Consider the following 18,029-nt stretch of genomic DNA (forward strand, 5'->3'; position numbering starts at 1 on the left):
AATGCTCTGGAACCATAAGCCAAATAAATCCTTCCTTCCATAAGTTGCCTTGATCAAAGTTCATGAGGATCCTTCAAGGCTTCAACAGGACTGATTCAAAGAGATGCCAAGAAACCAGGATGAGAACAATCTGGGTTTTTCGTTCATTCCTACATCCCACACTCAGGATTTTAGAACCGAACTCCATAATGTCACTCCTGGGTTGGAGGTGGGGTCATTGCAAAGCCCGATGTCAGGAGGCACAGAAGATCCCACAGTAGCTTTCAGGACTCTGGTTGTTAAGATAGTACATCTAGGGGAGGGCAGGAGGCCTAGAAGTCATATTCTCTCAGCCTCTCCCTCGTCCATCCAGCCATGCAATGAAATTTGAAATGCTGGCTCCACACAAGGTTGCTAAAGAGGATAAAGTATCAAATGAATTGTGTGTCCTTCACCACAAGGGGAACTTCCTTGTTTCTAACAGTCACCCAGCTCCCTCATTGTTTTTGCAGGAAAGTCATGTGTTCCTACAGACTTTGTGTGTGTGTGTGTGTGTGTGTGTGTGTGTGAGAGAGAGAGAGAGAGAGAGAGAGAGAGAGAGAGAGAGAGAGAGAGAGAGGAGGGGGAGTGGGTTCATAGTTTGTTTTTCTTGCAGAGATAAGCATTGTGACCAAAAGCAATTTGGGGATTGTCTTACCTTTTTATTGCTGGGATAAGACACTATGGCCAAGGCAACTTTGGTGTGGACGATCACTGCTGCTTGACAGAGGTCCAGCGCATCGACATGGCAGACCACAATTCTCTACCATCCTTGACTCTCATCTTTGATGAGTCTCACTGTGTGTTAAGGGAGTTTCCTTACACTTTTCTCCTTCAGGATATTTTGCATGAGCTTTGGCAGAGGGTGTGTACAATGGCAGTCTCTCTAAACAAAATCACTCTTTGGCAAAGGTCTCCACCGCAGTGGAACCACGCAGAGTGATCACTCTGCCTACTCCTACACAGGAATCCCTATTGTGCCCCACTGTTTGCACCAAGCATAGAGAAGTTAAAAATTTACTCACTGAAAGATGGTGCCAGAAATTCTTGGGTGCATTCGGTCTGGAGGGTGAAAGCACACAATCAAGAGAAACAATGGACCCAGACCTGAGGCCTTGGCAGTTGAGGTGAGAGTTCAGTTAGTAAGTATAGAACAGTGCCCAGCATTGACTCCCTGGTACAGGACTTACAGGAGGAATGGCAAGGCTGGTGTGCCCCATGAGAAGCAGATCCTGATGAGAAGGTAGACTGGCTTGGTCCCCCTCTGCCATGGACAGCAGCAGGCACTGAAGGAATCAGGATGGTTTGGCCAATGGAAAAAGAGTAAGATGCCAGGCTCTTCCCTTGGGGAGCTCAGGAGGAGGACGGGCCGTGTTGTGAGACTGAGACACAAAGGAACAGGACTAGGAGACGATGTTATTTGTTATTATGCTACCTGGTGCAAATGCTGCCTCATGCATGTCTCTGAGGAATGAGAGCTGCTCTCATGGGACTCAGTGTCTGGCACCCCCCTGACCACAAAGGCTGACCGCAAAGGCTGAGAGACTGAAAGAGGAAATGGAAAAGGGGCACCTGGTGGGGTTACTGAACCTTATTAAACAATGGGGACTTAGATGCTTGGGGAACTTACTGCTTTTGCTTCAAAGAAAAAATATGGTAATAAGGTTAATGACCTCTTTCATTCTGGATGTTGGAAAATGGGCTAAAATGGGTTAAAAAAAATCCATAGAGAGATCATATATTTCTTGGAGTCATTAAGTCTCCATTCAATATTGCTTACGGCTAGCTAGTATACAAATGTAGAGTATTAAAGGTGTATTCAATAAACACAGCTATCTTTTTTTTTTTTTTATTAACTTGAGTATTTCTTATATACATTTCGAGTGTTATTCCCTTTCCCAGTTTCCGAGCAAACATCCCCCTCCCCCCTCCCCTTCTTTATGGGTGTTCCCCTCCCCATCCTCCCCCACTTGTGGCCCTCCCCCCAAGAATCTAGTTCACTGGGGGTTCGGTCTTAGCAGGACCCAGGGCTTCCCCTTCCACTGGTGCTCTTACTAGGATATTCATTGCTACCTATGAGGTCAGAGTCCAGGGTCAGTCCATGTATAGTCTTTAGGTAGTGGCTTAGTCCCTGGAAGCTCTGGTTGCTTGGCATTGTTGTACATATGGGGTCTCGAGCCCCTTCAAGCTCTTCCAGTTCTTTCTCTGATTCCTTCAACAGAGGTCCTATTCTCAATTCAGTGGTTTGCTGCTGGCATACGCCTCTGTGTTTGCTGTATTCTGGCTGTGTCTCTCAGGAGAGATCTACATCCGGCTCCTGTCGGCCTGCACTTCTTTGCTTCATCCATCTTGTCTAATTGGATGGCTGTATATGCATGGGCCACATGTGGGGCAGGCTCTGAATGGGTGTTCCTTCTGCCTCTGTTCTAAACTTTGCCTCTCTATTCCCTCCCAAGGGTATTCTTGTTCCCCTTTTAAAGAAGGAGTGAAGCATTCACATTTTGATCATCCGTCTTGAGTTTCATTTGTTCTAGGCATCTAGGGTAATTCAGGCATCTGGGCTAATAGCCACTTATCAATGAGTGCATACCATGTAAACACAGCTATCTTGATACACCCTCAGATCATATCAGACTTCTCCCTTGCAAACTGCAAACCTCCTTTTCTGGACTTCAGCACAACTTTAAAATGAAGTGTTTACTTTAGGGCTCACGGTTCCAGAGGGCCAGAGACCATTACTATCATAGCAGAAACATGGCAGCAGTCAAGTAGGCATGGCATTGGAACAGGGGTTGGGGGCTCACAAGGGAAAGAGAGAGGAGAGGGAGAGAGGGAGAGAGGGAGAGAGGGAGAGAGGGAGGGAGGGAGAGAGAGAGAGAGAGAGAGAGAGAGAGAGAGAGAGGCCTTGAAATAGCAAAGCTTACTTCACCCTCCAGTGACAAACCTCTTCCACCAAGGCCACACCTCCTAGTCCTTCCCAAACCATTCTACCAACTAGGGGCCAATTATTCAAATATATGAACCTCAGGGGCTATTCTCACTGAAACCACCACAGGGAGGAAAAGGTTTATTTGTCTTATAGGTTACAGTCTGTCACTAGGAGAAACTAAGGCAGGAACTCAGGGTAGGAACAAATGCAGAGAACACATAGGAACACTGCTTACAGGTTCATTTCCATGGCTTACTCAGCCTGCTTCTTAAATAGCCAGGAATACCCACCCTGGCTGGGCCCTCACATATAAATCACTCATCAAGAAAATGTGAGGTTGGAGAGATGGCTCAGCAGTTAATACCACTGGCTGCTCTTCCAGAAGACCTGGGTTTGATTCCCAGCACACATGGAGCCGCTAACAACCGCTCGTAACTCCAGCTATAGGGGTCCAACACCCTCTTCTGTGCTCCACGGACATTGCACACATGTGGTACACAGACATACATACAGGTTGACAATCAGACTAACCTGCAGCAAGTCAGCCCAGGAAAGGGCAGGGGATGGCCCTCCCATGAATGTAGGCTTCAGGCTAGTTTCATTGTCACTTTGATACAAATTAGGGTCATTTTGGAAGTGGGAAGTGCATTTGAGAAAATATATCTATCAGACTGGCCTGTGGTTCATTTTCTTAATTGATGACTAGTTTTGGGTAGTGTTATGTCAACTTGACACAAGTTCTGAAAGGAGGGAACCTCAATTGAGAAACTGCTGCCCTAAGACCCAGATGTAAAGCATTTTTAAAATTAGTGATTGACAGGGGAAGGTTGACTGCTGGGCTGGTAGTCCTGGTTCTATAAGAAAAAAAGCTGAGAAAGCCATGGGGAGCAAGCCGGTAAGCAACAGCCTTCCACGGCCTCTACATCAGCTCCTGCTTCCAAGTTCTTACCCTGTATGAGTTCCCATCCTGATTTCCTCAAATGAAGAACAGTGTGGAGGTTTGCATAAAGATGGCATTTGTGGACTTGTATGTTTGAATGCTTGGCCTTATTAGGAAGTGTGGCCCATTGGAACAGGTTTGGCTTTGTTGGAAGTGGTGTGTCACTAAGAAATTGTGGGACCTCAACTCAGTTCCCTTCCTGCTGCCTGCCTATCTGGATGTAGAACTCTCCAGAACCTCGTCTGCCAACCTGCTGTCACACTTTCTGCCATGATGATGATGGACTAAATCTCTGAGATTGTAAGCAAGCCTCAATGAGAAGTTTTTCTTTATAAGACTTGCCGTGGTGATGGTGTCTCGTCACAGCAATAAAACATTAAGACAAACAGTGGTGTGGGACTGTAAGCCAAATCAACCCTTTCCTCCCCAAGTTGCTTTGGCCATGCTGTTTCACCACTGCAATGGTTACCCTAAAGCAATGACTGATGTCACAGGGCCCAACTCCCCGGGAATGGTACCCACCCCTGAAAAGGGGCTCCTGGCCGGTATAAGAACGTGCACTGAGCAAGGCGTGGGGAGCAAGCCATCAAACAGTGCTCCTCCAAATAAAAGTTGCTTTTGGTCATAGTGTTTTACCACAGCAGTAGAAACCCTAACTAAGACAGAGGTGCTCTAGGCATGGAAGAGACTGTGTGGGGCCTGGCTATGGCTCTGAACAAGGACCACGAGATGCTGTGACTGTTTTACCTCAGTTGAAAAGACTTCCAAGGCCCCCAAAAGCTCCCCTTCCCTAAGCAGAGTTGTGGGCTAGGTCAATTTTTAACCAGGGTTTTGTACAGAAAACTTGCCTGTCCCTCAGCAACTCCTGTTAGCCTTGCCCAGTCCCCAGGATCATCTTCCATCAGATACTGCAGTAACGGAGCAGAAGCCCAGCACTGCCCTCTCTGCCCTGAGAGCTTCCGTCCCCTTTAAGGTCTTCTGTAAAGGAGGTAAGGTTTGACCCTTGACAACCAGGAAAAAATGTCAGGACAAGACGTCTTAAAACAGTAAGTTTGTTAAGTACTAAGATAGGAACCAGGCAGGGGTGGCATACATCTTTAATTTCAGCCCTCGGGAAGCAGAGACAGACAGATCTCAGAGTTCGAGGCCAGCCTGATCTACAGAGTATGTTCCAGGACAGGCAGGGCTACACAGTGAAACAAACAAACAAACAAACAAACAAAAACCCAGGAAGTATTATGACACGCATGAAGGCAATTTTGGCTTTATCAAGTTTCTTAACTCTCAGTGAAGAAGACAGAATAGATCTCTATCCTGCTTCCTTTGTACCCCTTTAGTACTCAACCAATCCCCAATAAGGCAAGATCCCTTTATAAAAGTGTGTTCTGGGAAACCATAGCTGCTTGCCCCAGAGGGAGGTCTCCTACCAGCAGAGGAACCTTATTTTATTCACCTTCCCTTCCTCAGAGTTAGCCTGTAACCACATTTGCCAAACCTTCTTTCCACACACCCTCCTTTAACTTGCAAAAGAAACCCAAATCCTTTAACTTGCAAAAGTGCCCCCACTCCTTTCTACCCACCACGCCCACTCCCAATTCCTGGCTGTAACCGTGACAGCGCCTCCCCCCACCCAAGGTACTTCAGATCCATCGTGCTGCCCTGGCTATTGTGGTGACATTAAAACCCACCACAATGGTTTAGGAGGACAAATGGAGTCCAATAGACACAGGGAGAAGACCCAGGCAACTCTTGAGGTGCTTGCCTCTGGGAACCAGAAATAAGTGTCCTTGGAAAGGCACCCGTGAGATGAATGATTCACCCCAGCACTAACAGAGACAGACAGCGCTGATCCATCCCCGGGAGACTCATAAACTCAATGCACCTAAGTGAAGTGGAAATGTGGGTCCTAGGACCGGACCGCCTCGTCCCAAGGGCATGATTGGCACTCTCCCTTAGCAGATAGGGTCAGGGAATGGGTGGGGGGATGTAGAAGTGTCATCTGGCCACATATATGCAGAATGCCGGCAGGGGGCTCCAGGGCAAACCGGGAATTAACTGCAACGCTGCTATGGGACCAGCAGGGGACACCAGGCCCCCACCACAGCACCCTGCGAATCCTGGAAAGCCCACATGAAGAACAAGGACCCAGGCCTGCTCCTCCACTTCTGAACTGGACTGGGTGCCCTGGAGATATAGAGCCAGGGTCAGATGAAGCTTCGGTTCTCCCTGCCTGGAGCAGCCAAAATACCCCTCAGGACTTTGGCCAGTAAATGTCCACAACGGTAGGTCAGAAACTACCGCCAAATTGAGGATAGCCTACATGCCCACCTCAGAGCGAGGAAGATTGAGGGGTAGGATGAATAAAAGCAGCCCAAGGATGATGGCTATCAAGTGCGTTTTATTGAATCCATTGTGGATAGATGAGTGTTACACCTGCGTGTCGGGAGGGGCAGAGGGGCAAGGAGGGATGCAGCTGCAGATGGTGGAGCACGTCAGGATCAGAAACCAGAATCCTCTATCAAGTCTGGAGACGAGGAGCATTAAGAGCAATGATGACGACAGTAACAATAGTGATAATGACCATGAGGATGCTGAGGACCAGGGAGCTGATGTTCAGGCATTTGGCAGTGGATGCGTAGGCCTGGGCTCCAGTCATATCACCCACCATCTTCCGATCCCTAGACTGGAGCAGAGCACATAGATAGATGGTCAGTGGCCCTGGAGCTGATAGGCAAATGCTCTGACAGTTTTCCTGTCATACTCCCTGTGGACTGCATCTCCCCGACTTAGGTCAGGAACATTTTACATACTCTGATCATCCGGGAGGCCCTAGCACTTGTTGTTCAGCCCTCCATGGACTATTGAATCTCCGGAGCACTTTCCACACAGGCCAGCCTCCCAGTCTGTAAGGTGAAGGGGCACTATAGGCATTCCTCTCGACTGCACTAGGAAAGTCTGACTCCAGAATCCCCAGGCAGCCTCACCCTGCATCTGCACGGGAGAGTCTTTAAGACACACACACACACACACACACACACACACACACACACACACACGCGCGCGCACATACCCCACAGAAGGAAGAATGCACACAAACTTATTTTAAACAAAGGACACACATGGGGCCATCTGGGTTGATGGACTTCAGGCTCACACACACCTCCTTACACCATCACCCCCACCTCTAGCACACTCACCTTCACAGAGTAGGCATAGGCAATGAAGCCCAGGCAGCAGAAGTTCATGAAGAGCGTATTGAACAGGGACCAGACCACATGGTCAGGCACAGAGACCTCTCTGGGCATGTTGATCACGGTAGTTCTGACAGAAGCCGATCCGTGGGGTGCCCCCAGTTCAGACACCTCATATTCTTCCTTGATTCTTTCGTAGTTTGGGGGTTGTCCCCCAGTGGCAGCGTTCACGAAGGCTTGAGAAGTGTGGTTCATGGTACCGAGCAAAAGCAGCAGCGAAAGGTAGAGGATGGAGAGTTCTGTGGCTCTGTCGGACTGTTCTCCAGCAGTTTCGGTTCTCAGAAGTTTCCTTTTCCTGAATTTTGGCTTAATGAAACTGGTCTGCGTTCTGAGAGGCGGGGATCTAAAAAGCCTGCGGATCAAATTACTCCAGGGCAGGATGTCAGGAAGGGTTGTGAATCAGGGGAACTTCCCGGCCAGGAATCCAAGTCAGGACTTGTCCCAGGGCCCAAACCTCGGTGCTTATGAGTGAGGGGTTCCTGGAGTCTACCAAGCTCATGCTAACAGCTGCAGATAGAACCTCACTATCCCTTATCAAAGTCCCAGCCAGGCCCCCAAAAACCCTCTATTCTCTCAGCGATAAAGAGTGCCCAGGGGCTGGGGATTTAGCTCAGTGGTAGAGCGCTTACCTAGGAAGCGCAAGGCCCTGGGTTCGGTCCCCAGCTCCGAAAAAAAAGAGAGCCCACTGCACTCACTATGGAGGCCAGTTCTACTGGCTTCGGTTCAAGTTGACATTGGGGTGAACGGTACTTCTTGTTGTGTTTTATGAAAGGTAAGGAGGGAGAAGGAATATCTCTGGTAGATGTGTAGCCAGATGTGGGGGAAGGGGGTGCCTCTGTGGGCCCATGCTGAAGCATCCCTACCCCCGAGGGACCAGCCACAGGACAAACAAGGACAGTATAGTAGAGAATAGAGTTTAATAAGGGCATGGGGAGGGGAGTTAAGAGGGTAGTAGAGACAGAAAGGCAGAGAGAGAGAGAGTAGAGCCAGCCATGAGCACTGGAGACAGAGGTGGTGGGGAATGGGGAGAGGAGGTGGAGCAGGAGGGAAAGGACAGAACTAGAACAAGAAAGCAAAAGAGAGAGGAGGGGGTGAACAACCCCTTTTAAAGTAAGTCAAGCACACCTGGCTGTTGCTGGATAACTGTGGGACGGAGCCTAGACAAAATGCTAACACTTCTCTGTGTTTCTTTTTGCCCTAAGCCAAGAACTAAATGGTCTTAAGTCACTTGGCTATGACCTCATGGTCCTGAGCTGGCATGTTTGTGCTATGCCAACTCTTTTCCCCTCTTGCCCTATCATAATTTATTAGTGCTAGTGGAATGGTCACCAAGGACCTCCGTCATGCCAGAGAAGCTTTCTCAAATGTATGGTGGGGTGAGGGCTGTGGCCAGGAAAGCCACTCCTGACCATACTGGAGGATTCAGTTTAGTGTCCTTCCCTGATAACTGGGAGGCCTGGCCTATCTTCTTTTGTTAGGAGTTGTACCCACATTCTATCTTGGTGGCTCTGTAAGGACCAGGCTACTAGACCTCCTGCAAGGAGCTCTGTAGCACCCATCCTTCCTAGAGCTGAGTCTTGGGGGCTGGGGATTCTCCAGTTTCCAGGTTCTACTCATTTCAGTATTTCTTGAGTTCTTCACAGGGACATCAGTGTCTCCGACAGACACCCCTCTTTGCAATCCTATTTGCTGGTGCTGGTTTAGTCAACATCTGTGAAAAAGTCATGGACATACCTACCTCACAGAGGCTCCTGCCAGGCCTCAGGGGTACCATGTAACAGAGTAGGGCTTTGGTCTGTCTGTGCGGACTCTGATCGGAGCCTGAAAGTGGTGGTTTCTGATGGATTCTGATAGGCTATTTCTTTGTGTTCTGTGGAATACTCTTCAACAAGGCCTACGTCATGCTGCTCTTCTCACATCTTCCTGTTGCCTTTCAGCCATGTGAGAGATAAAATAATATAAATGACCCCTGAGCTTGTAAATGATAGCAAGTGGCATACTATGGTCACAACACGACCTGGTTTCAGGAATACTGGATCTTGGTATAACTTTTTCAAATAGTTAACAATATTCAATTTCAGCTGTAGCTGTTTACTATGGTCTCACAATATTCCTAAAGGCAAATACACTTGCTTCTGGATTTTCACACAGCCATGACAGAGACCATCCTGAAAGTTAATGGTCATCTCAAACTTCTCTGCCTCTCTCAGTCACTAGGATCCTATTTCCTCTCGCCTGGCAGCCTTGGTGAGCCATGAGGGCTATGCTATATCAAGGCCTTCACATGCATTCAATCCCCAGACTCATCTCTCCACCCACAGAGGTGGGGAGCTATATTCAGCCCTGTGTGAATGTTCACCCTAGTCATTGTCTTCATGTGGCCCCCCAAGTGAGCTGAACAGAAGACCTCTTTCTCCTTCCCATATGGGACATTCCTTGAGACTCGGTCTTTGGATTTCTCTATCTTCTTTGTTCAGTGCTAAGGGCAATCTCTGTTGCCCCAGGGATCATCAGAGGGACAGGGATTGACAAACCCTGATGCAAGAGCAAAGGTCAGGGCCAGCGTTCTGCTCCATCCAGGATGATCCACTTCTACCCATGATGCACAATTGTTGACATTTTACCTGTTGGGTTCTGCCCTTGATCTGCTGTCAAGGGACAGTTCTAGCCAGTGTTCCTTGTCTCTGATTTAGTGTCCCTTACCTTTCAGATCCACATCAGATACCTGGAACTGATCTCCAACTGGACTCCTAATGATGGATCTGCAAGGAGCCCATTGTCTCAGTGTAGGTCAGGGGTGGGGGTTCCTCTGCTGTCCTCTCAGGATAAGACATTGTTTTGTTTACACTCTGGCATCAGATAGGGAGCAACCTGGAGTCTACTGCCAACCAGCTGACCACCTAACCTTGCCCTGAAGGCCACCAACACAATGGGAAGTTATAATGACTTCCCTTGCTTCTGCTCTTACACATTTGGTGAGTGGGAAGTGAGTGGAGGGACTCTTCATGGCTGAGCAGCCCCACTGTGGACTCATTCGTGGGTTGCTGTAAACACTAGGCATATCTAGTCTCATATGTTCTACCACAAACAAGTGGTTAGGATGATGCTCATTCTAGAGATCATGGCCTGCCTCCTGTGTCCACCAGTGCCTAACAGGTCTGGGGTTTCCGTGCCCTCAGGATAACTGCCCACACATTGCTCATACGAAGCATTAGGAAGGACCGAAGTGTGGCGGTAGAGACTGTGATTCTCATCCTGAAGTCTCTACCTTTCTTCAGTCATAGGCCCAGGACTGAGGATGAGCACTCTGAAGTTCACCCCAGGACCATGAGTTTTAGTAGAAATTGCATCCTGGGTTCTTCTAAAAAAACTCTTGTTCCTTCCTGGTGCAATCTGAAAAGGTCTTGGTTTCCCTAGGACTTGGTCATTCCCTTCCAGTATGATAGCAGCTCTACCAGTGGGATCCTGTCTCCACTGCTATTAGGGTCTCTGTCTTCCTAAGACAGGCTCATCTTCCCAAGACAGTGAAGGAACTGATATTGCTCCAGAAGCCTGGACCTTGGTGAAGTGGGCATCTCTAACACCACTTACCCTCACAAGATGAGTTTTAGGGCCTTACATTATCTCAGACCCCAGGACTAGAACCCACATACCAACACAGGGAGACAGTACCAACCCCGGAGGGCTCCTAAGACTTCTAATTTGGGGTGCCCAAAATGAGGTGGAAATGCAGGCTCCAGGGCATCCAGGAAGAGGAGAGGTGAATGAAGTGGAAACCTGTGGTTCTTCTGAAAGTTAGTTATAGTAAATGTTGTTTTGCTGGGGCACACAGGTGAAAGGATGTCTTGCTAAAGCAAACACATAAAAGACTGCTTTCCTAAAGCAGACACAGGTGAAAGGATGTTTAGATATAGCAGACACGTGAAAGAGTGCTTGATGAAGGAGTGTAGATATGACCCCCACAGATGGTGGGAAACGAGCACTGAACACTGTTGTGGTTTGCACTGCCTTGCTATTCTTCACTGAAGACACATGTGTATTGGTTCGCCTTGCATAGCCTTGTTGAGCTCAACTTGTGATAACATTGTCATTGAGAGAAACTCAACCAAGAACTGCTTGTGAGGTTCCTGCAGAAGCTTGCAGCTTCTGCAGCCTTCCCTCGGGCCCCTTGGCAAGCCTGAAAGTTTCTTCAGGATTAAGCTACAGTTGCTGGTTTGTGCCTGGTGTCTGCTTGCTGAAAGGACTGGACTGAAGCTGCTGGTTCATGCTTGGTGTCTGCCTGCCTAGAGAACCAGTCTGCAGCTGCTGAGTCGTATTTGGTGTTTGCTACAGGACTGAACTGCTGCCCAAGAAGATTGAGCGCTCCCCTAAGGAACTATCGCTGAACAGGACCACTTCCCCCATCCTAATAACTTTTCTCCTCCACTGCCTCTGCTGGGTGGTGGGTTAGAGGAGAGGCTGAGCCCTTATTAAAAGTAGGTTGCAAAAAATGTTATGCCTACAGGTGAATTTTGAGAGCAAACTAATGGTGAACGTTGCAGAGGTCTCTTAAGATATGCCCCACCCTACTTCAGGATCTGAAGTACACTGGATCAGCCATGGCACCTAGCATTGAAGATTCAGTGTTCATTTCCCACTGCCCATCCCTGACCTGAAATAAACCTGTAAGATGTGTGTGAGAAGGGTCAGAATCCAAGTGGGAGACCTCCATAGAGATCTTGAACACAGCTTGTCTGGGTCAAGGGTTTTTTCCTCCTAAAAAGGGAGGACCCTGGGCCTTGTCCTCTATCCCTGGCTTAAAACTCATTAGTGCACAGTTCTACACCCTTTCTGTGTACTCTAGGGACATGGAGCCGGGCGTAGGCAATGCTCAGTTACTGCCTGTCTGTGCCTGCTAAGTAAAAGAGGACACTATTCAGGATGCTTGTCAGCTGCTGTCTCCATCCTGAGGAAATCTGCTTAGGTGTGGATGCCCTGCACTACAACCTCCACCCACCCACCCCCTCCCCATCCACACCCCTGCCCCCCCACTCCTCTTCAACAAGAAGGAAGTCAGGGAAACTTTGAGTAAGCTTAGTACAGGACCAGTCAGGGGACAATGAGTCATAGCACAAAGGGTACCACATGCACTTTATTGAATCCACTGAGAACAAACAGATGTGGGAAGGTAAACTGACAGGTCAAGGCCTCTGACCAGGATAAGGGGCATCTATGAAGGGTGGTGTACATGCACACTTTCTTCACGAAGACAGTGCATGGGAGAATTTAGACCATTGACTCTGATATCAAGAACACATACTTCATGGAGTCCTACTCTTATATCTAATAGGTACTAAAGGTACTAAATTAGGTACTAGTTTAGTTAATTAATAATTAGTTAACTAACTAGTTAGTACCTAACTAGTAGGTTCTAATTATGTCGGCTATAGGATAGGCTTGTTATCCCTGCACTGTATAAAATGATAAGTATGATGAAGCAGACGACGGAGATGACCACAGCAATGATGTTCAGTTTCTTGGCAGTTGAAGCGTAGGTTTGGGCCCCATTCATGTCGCCCACCATCTTCCTGTCCCTGGACTGAAAGAGACAAGATCAGTGTGTGACCTCGGAGCAAGTCTTTGAGAGCCAGGTGCTCTGCCTCAGTTCCCTCATTGTCCTTCCTGCCCAGTGCAATCTCCTTCCTCAGGTCAGTGACCCCTATCCCTTTCACACACTAGGACCATCCAGCAGACCCAAGTGCTGGCTGCTCACCTCACCATGGGGGTGTCATTTCTTATAAGTCTCACCTGTACCCAGCCTGGTACCACAGGCTGCAGGGTGAAGGGGCATTTCAGAAACTAAACACTAGAGGTTGGGGATTTAGCTCAGTGGTAGAGCACTTGCCTAGCAAGCTCAAGGCCCTAGGTTCGGTCCTCAGTTCTGAAAAAAAGAAACTAAACAGTAGAGCAAATTCCTCTAAACTAGAGTGAAGACAATCTCATCCCAGAATCTCTGGGCATTCTCTCCCTTTGCCTACATAGGAGAGTCTCCAACGTACAACCCACATATACATTCTATATGGTATTTACACAGTCTATACATTCAGGACACCAAACAGAGGGTCACAAATACAAAAACACGGGCTGCACATGTCCAAGGTGCCCTGTCCTGTCCAGGGCAGGAGGAGCCATAACCTCATACATGCCTTCTACAACACTCACCTTCACAGAGTAGACATAGGCAATGAAACCCAGGCAGCAGCTGTTCAGGAAAATTGTGCTGAATGTGGACCAGGCGACATAATCCGGCTGGATAGTGTCACTGTTGATGTAAACCACAGTGGATGGCGCCGGAGCTGAGCCAGGATCCTCTTTAACCATGTTTTTGTGCTTAAAGAAAACTCTTGTCTCAGAGAAGCTCATATGAGTGGTGGAGTCATGGGCACTTTTATAGAACCATTTGTGAGATAAGATCCAGATGCCTGGGGATGGGCTACATAGGATAGCTCCACCCCCACACACTCCCCCACCCCCACCCCACTCCACCCTTACCTCCTCAATGGCCTCTTCGAAGTTCTACTTTCTCCAAAATTTCTGTTCCTGTTTGCAAACCAATGAACTATCTGAGAAGTGGGAGGTGGAAACAGATTACTGAATGGTAATCACACTAGGACAGGGTTCAAGAAGGGCAGAGATCCGGAGAACCTTCTGCACTGGAACCCAATTCAGGACTTAACACTCTACCTCTCTACTTAGAATAAAAGTATTTTATTCCAGTGCTTTTCTCCAGGCCCGGGAGTCTCCCCAGCCCAAAGCCAATACTCACAGCAGCTATTTCCCTAGCCAGGAACCCTGAAGCCTTCTACCATCCCATCCCCGGGTGCCCAAGGCTAGTCCTCACGATAGGAGGCTTCTCTGCACAAATCCATGTCCTCTTACTGGCTGACTTGCTTCAGACCAGGGTGGAAGAGCTACAAATCAGTCAGCCCTGTTGTGCCAGGACTGATCGTCAGTACGGTGCCTTTCTGGCCGGGGCTCTGCTTACAGGCTGGGAGACTGCATGATTTATTCCAGGCACGTGGGAGCAGTCCTTCCCGTGCTAGCCTAACTTACTCGTGTGATTCCACTTTTCCTTCTCATCCTTCATCTTTTTACTAAAAGACTTGGAGTTTGGGGGGGAAAGATGGATGGGTCTGGACCACACCCAGTGGGGCCACAGGAGTTGCAATGCCCGGTTGACCAAGACCTTCCTGACACTGCAATTATTTCTTCTTGCCTCAGTACACCCTGACGGAAAGATGGAGAAACAGGATGGGAAAGAAATAAGCAAGTTCTGAATGTGCTCTTCAGTTTCCCCCTGAATGACAGACACTAAGATCCTGAAGCAGTCCCCATCCCCAGGCCCTGGCCCTCTCCTCACACCACAGATCCTAGACTACCTGCTCCTGCTGTGTGCTCAGAAGGCCCAAGACCAGTAGTCCTCAGCATGGCAAGGCCACCAAGGATAGGATGACTTGTCCTATCAGCCTGGACATCTGTGCTGGATCTTCCTTAAGGCAGTTTTGTGACCAGCGGCCTGTCGCTCGTGGTGGGTTGCACCCATCAAGTGCCTAGCATAGAAAGTACCTTCTGGTTTTGAAGACTTGGTTCTGGCTCCAGTTCTGCTGCTATGACAAATACCCCGGCAATAAACAATTTACAGGGGAAAGGTTTAGTTGCTTATAACTCCAGGTAAACACACATCCACACATCGTCCCAGGAACGTAAAGGCAGGAACTCAGGCAGTCTCAGCACAACCGCAGTCAGGAGCAGAGAGATGCGTCGATTGTGTGATGCCTACTTACCTGCTTGCCCTCAGCTAGATTTCTCCTCTCTTACACTTTGTGGACCACCCCTGCCTAGAGAATGGCATTCTCCACAGTGGACTAGGTCTTCCTGTATCTATTAACAAACTAGACACTCCCTCATAAATAGGCCTACAGGCCAACCTGATCCAGAGAATTCCTCTTCAAGACCCTCTGCCCAGATGATTGTAGGCTGTGTCAAGCTGATGCTCAGAGCTAACCAATATACTCAGTAAGGGGGGTGGTGAAGATAATTTTAAAATAAAGTACGGCACGTATATTTCAGCAATTTTTTAAGACTTATATATAAGTACACTGTAGCAGTCTTCAGACACACCAGAAGAGGGCATCGGATCCTGTTAGAGATGGTTATGAGCGACTATGTGGTTGTTGGGATTTGAACTCAGGACCTCTGGAACAACAGTCAGCGCTCTTAACCGCTGAGCCATCTCTCCAGCCCTCATCAATAATTTTTAAAAAGATTTATTTTTATAATTTTGAATGTTCTGTGTCTTTGGGGGTGTTTGTGAACATGAGTACAAAGGCCTGAGGACACCGGAAGGGGGTATCAGACACCTTGGACCTGAAAGCTTGGGTCATTGTTATAGGTTCTGGGAACCTAAAACTTTTTGTTGGCCAAAATATTTTAGTTGTGTGGTCATTTTCTTCAGACTGCAGAACCACTTCTAATGCTTTCTTCTTTTGACAGCATAGCTTGGCATAAGAGGGCGTGCACAGGAGCGACTGCGCTTGTGCGACTGCGCTTGTGGGTAAGAGCTCTGGTTTATCAGGAGTGCCCTGTACACGGCAGCACATGCTGTAGAATGAGCTTCTCCACGTGGCCACTACCCAAGGGAGTAGCACAGACCCCTCTGCTACTTTTCAGACCTGCATGAAAAGTAGGCACCGTATGCTCAGCTTGGGCTGAAGGGGAGAGGTACCAGCTTTACAATCCCAGAGATACTTGGTAAGCAAAGTTAGAGCCAAGCCAACATATAGCCAGACGGAAAATGCAGTGTCCACTTCTTGTAGCTGGCTTCATACTCTGGCAACAGAGATTGAGGAAGGATCCAATTAGTGGGAAAACAGGAATGAAAGGAAACTGAGACAATGCCTTTCACCCTAGCCCATCTTATATCTGTGTCTCCCTTGGCCAAAAGGTGCTGAGAAAACTGTGTAGATTTTACACCAACAAGATATACCCTGAGGGCAGGGAAGAGAGGGTATGGTGTCTCTTACACACATCTGAGTCTTGTTAGGAACTATCTGGCCCCCGGGGGTCAGGACCTCCTTTACCTACACAGTTACCATAAAGCTATTTGCAGCCTCAGATCAGTCCACTGCAGTACGTACGTACGTACGGCTCTTCATCTGAAAAGTGGTGGGGACACAAGGTCTGTCTGTGTAGCCAGAGTGCATGAGTTGTGAAAGAGCTATGCCAGAAACAGGTAGGAATGTTTGCATCTTCCCACAGTCTCAAAATATATTGACTGACAATAAATAATAAATTCACAAGCTATGTCAGTTTTGCTAACAGTCATTTTCCAGATGAATCTTCTCTCTCTCTCTCTCTCTCTCTCTCTCTGTGTGTGTGTGTGTGTGCGCGCGCGCGTGTGTGTGTAACTCTCCCCGTCTCTATTTCTGTCTCTCCCTCTCTCTCCTCCCTCTTTTTCTCCCTCCCTGTAGACAGGGTTGTCCCTGTTATAATCCTTGATAGCCTGGAATGGTCTATGTACACCAGGGTGGCCTCAAGCTCACAAAGATCCACCTGCCCCTGCTTCCCAAGTTTGAACACTGAAAGCACACACCACTACAGAGACAAGCAGGGTCACAGGTTTGAGCTGAGTCTTGATCTTAAATCAAACTGCAGAAGCAAGGTACAAGACCACATCCAGACAGATGACTGAGAGGATAAACAGAAGGCATTTCAGGGAGGCTCCACCAGCAGTGGGGGAGTGAGCAGTGCTGAGCCCTGGGACAGTTGGGGATTCTCTGAGGGTTCCTCAGTACTGAATGCTGAGATCACTGGATAGACTGTTACCATCCGGCACTAGGCGCCTCCTTTTTATGGAGTCCAGATTCCGCCGTGTCGTCGGTCTGGTATGATCAGTCAGTCCTTGGTCTCCGTCTGGAGATCAGAACCCTCAACCCTTCCCCACCTTAGTTTTCTAGTGAAAACTGGGAAGAGAGCAGTTGGGTGCTGTTTATCACCTACAGGCAAAACTGAAAGCTGCCCTTTCACAATTTCAGTGAACCGTGCCGTTTCGTAATTTCTAGAAACCTTCCTGCTTCTGCACACCAGATTTACTGCACTTCAGACCAGGTTTGCTAACAGATCCCAAACCATATGGCTTTTCCACATGAAGAAGTCTGGAGTAGAGAAGATTCTCCATGGTACCTGATCTTTAAGACATCTAGAGATTTAGCGACAGCACGTCATTTACTTTAACTTGAACGATGGGTATGAATCACCAAAGAGATTAGAAAGATGTTCGGAAGTCAACAGAAGCGAGGGAGCCTGGCTGTCTTGAGGTTGCCTTTCTTGTTAGGGAATTCTGTAACAGATAAAGTGTGTTTGCCCACTGTACTCCGAGGGACAGTTTGCCTTCGTTGTACCCAAGGCTAAGGGCTCTATGTGGATATCTCTTTTCATGAGACTCGCAAGCTTCAAAGTGCTTCTGTTCACTACAGACTTGAAGACGCTGGCTTGGTCTTCTACATTTCTAAGGGTTCTAGGAGCATTCAAGTTATCCAAGCACTTATTTTTCTTCAAACCTCTTAAGTAGAGCTCTCTTTTATCTTTTCCTCCTGTATAGACGTAACATAAAGCTGAAATTCTGCCTCGTAATATTACTGCTGGCCAGTAATCAATGTTGTTTATAGACAGAGTAAATAGAATATAATAGTATCATAAAGATATAGCACAGGAAGTAACCCCAGTGTCTTCTGGAGTCGTAGGTCAATATGCCCTGATGGCTGGTAAGACCTGACTCTAATGACTTTGGTCAATAATTTTATCAAGTAATTAGATTTATGAGAGCTGAAATGATGCTTATACCCAACATGCA

General features: G+C 48.0%; 2 protein-coding genes across 14 annotated transcripts in view; both read right to left on the reverse strand.

The window, feature by feature from the left end:
• Positions 1–6,265: 6,265 nt before the first annotated feature.
• On the reverse strand, positions 6,266–7,418 carry Ifitm3 (interferon induced transmembrane protein 3). Its single transcript, NM_001136124.3, is given in 2 exon segments — positions 6,266–6,570; positions 7,085–7,418. Coding segments are annotated over 2 exon segments (414 nt in total). The 5' UTR covers positions 7,334–7,418; the 3' UTR covers positions 6,266–6,405.
• A 4,823-nt stretch (positions 7,419–12,241) lies between these two features.
• Ifitm6 (interferon induced transmembrane protein 6) overlaps positions 12,242–18,029 on the reverse strand; it is a 40,201-nt gene continuing 34,413 nt past the window's right edge. For 6 of the 13 annotated variants that reach the window (XM_087561344.1, XM_087561354.1, XM_087561331.1 and 3 more), the window contains 3 exons: positions 13,670–13,717; positions 13,340–13,439; positions 12,242–12,716 (listed from right to left, as the gene is read on the reverse strand). In XM_087561344.1, the coding sequence (XP_087417470.1) occupies positions 12,549–12,716; positions 13,340–13,439; positions 13,670–13,717 (316 nt within the window). In that variant the 3' untranslated portion in view covers positions 12,242–12,548. 13 annotated transcript variants of the gene reach the window in all.

The sequence above is a fragment of the Rattus norvegicus genome, chromosome 1 (genome assembly GCF_021556685.1).
Source record: "Rattus norvegicus strain SHRSP/BbbUtx chromosome 1, alternate assembly SHRSP_T2T, whole genome shotgun sequence".
NCBI classification, from domain to species: domain Eukaryota; kingdom Metazoa; phylum Chordata; class Mammalia; order Rodentia; family Muridae; genus Rattus; species Rattus norvegicus.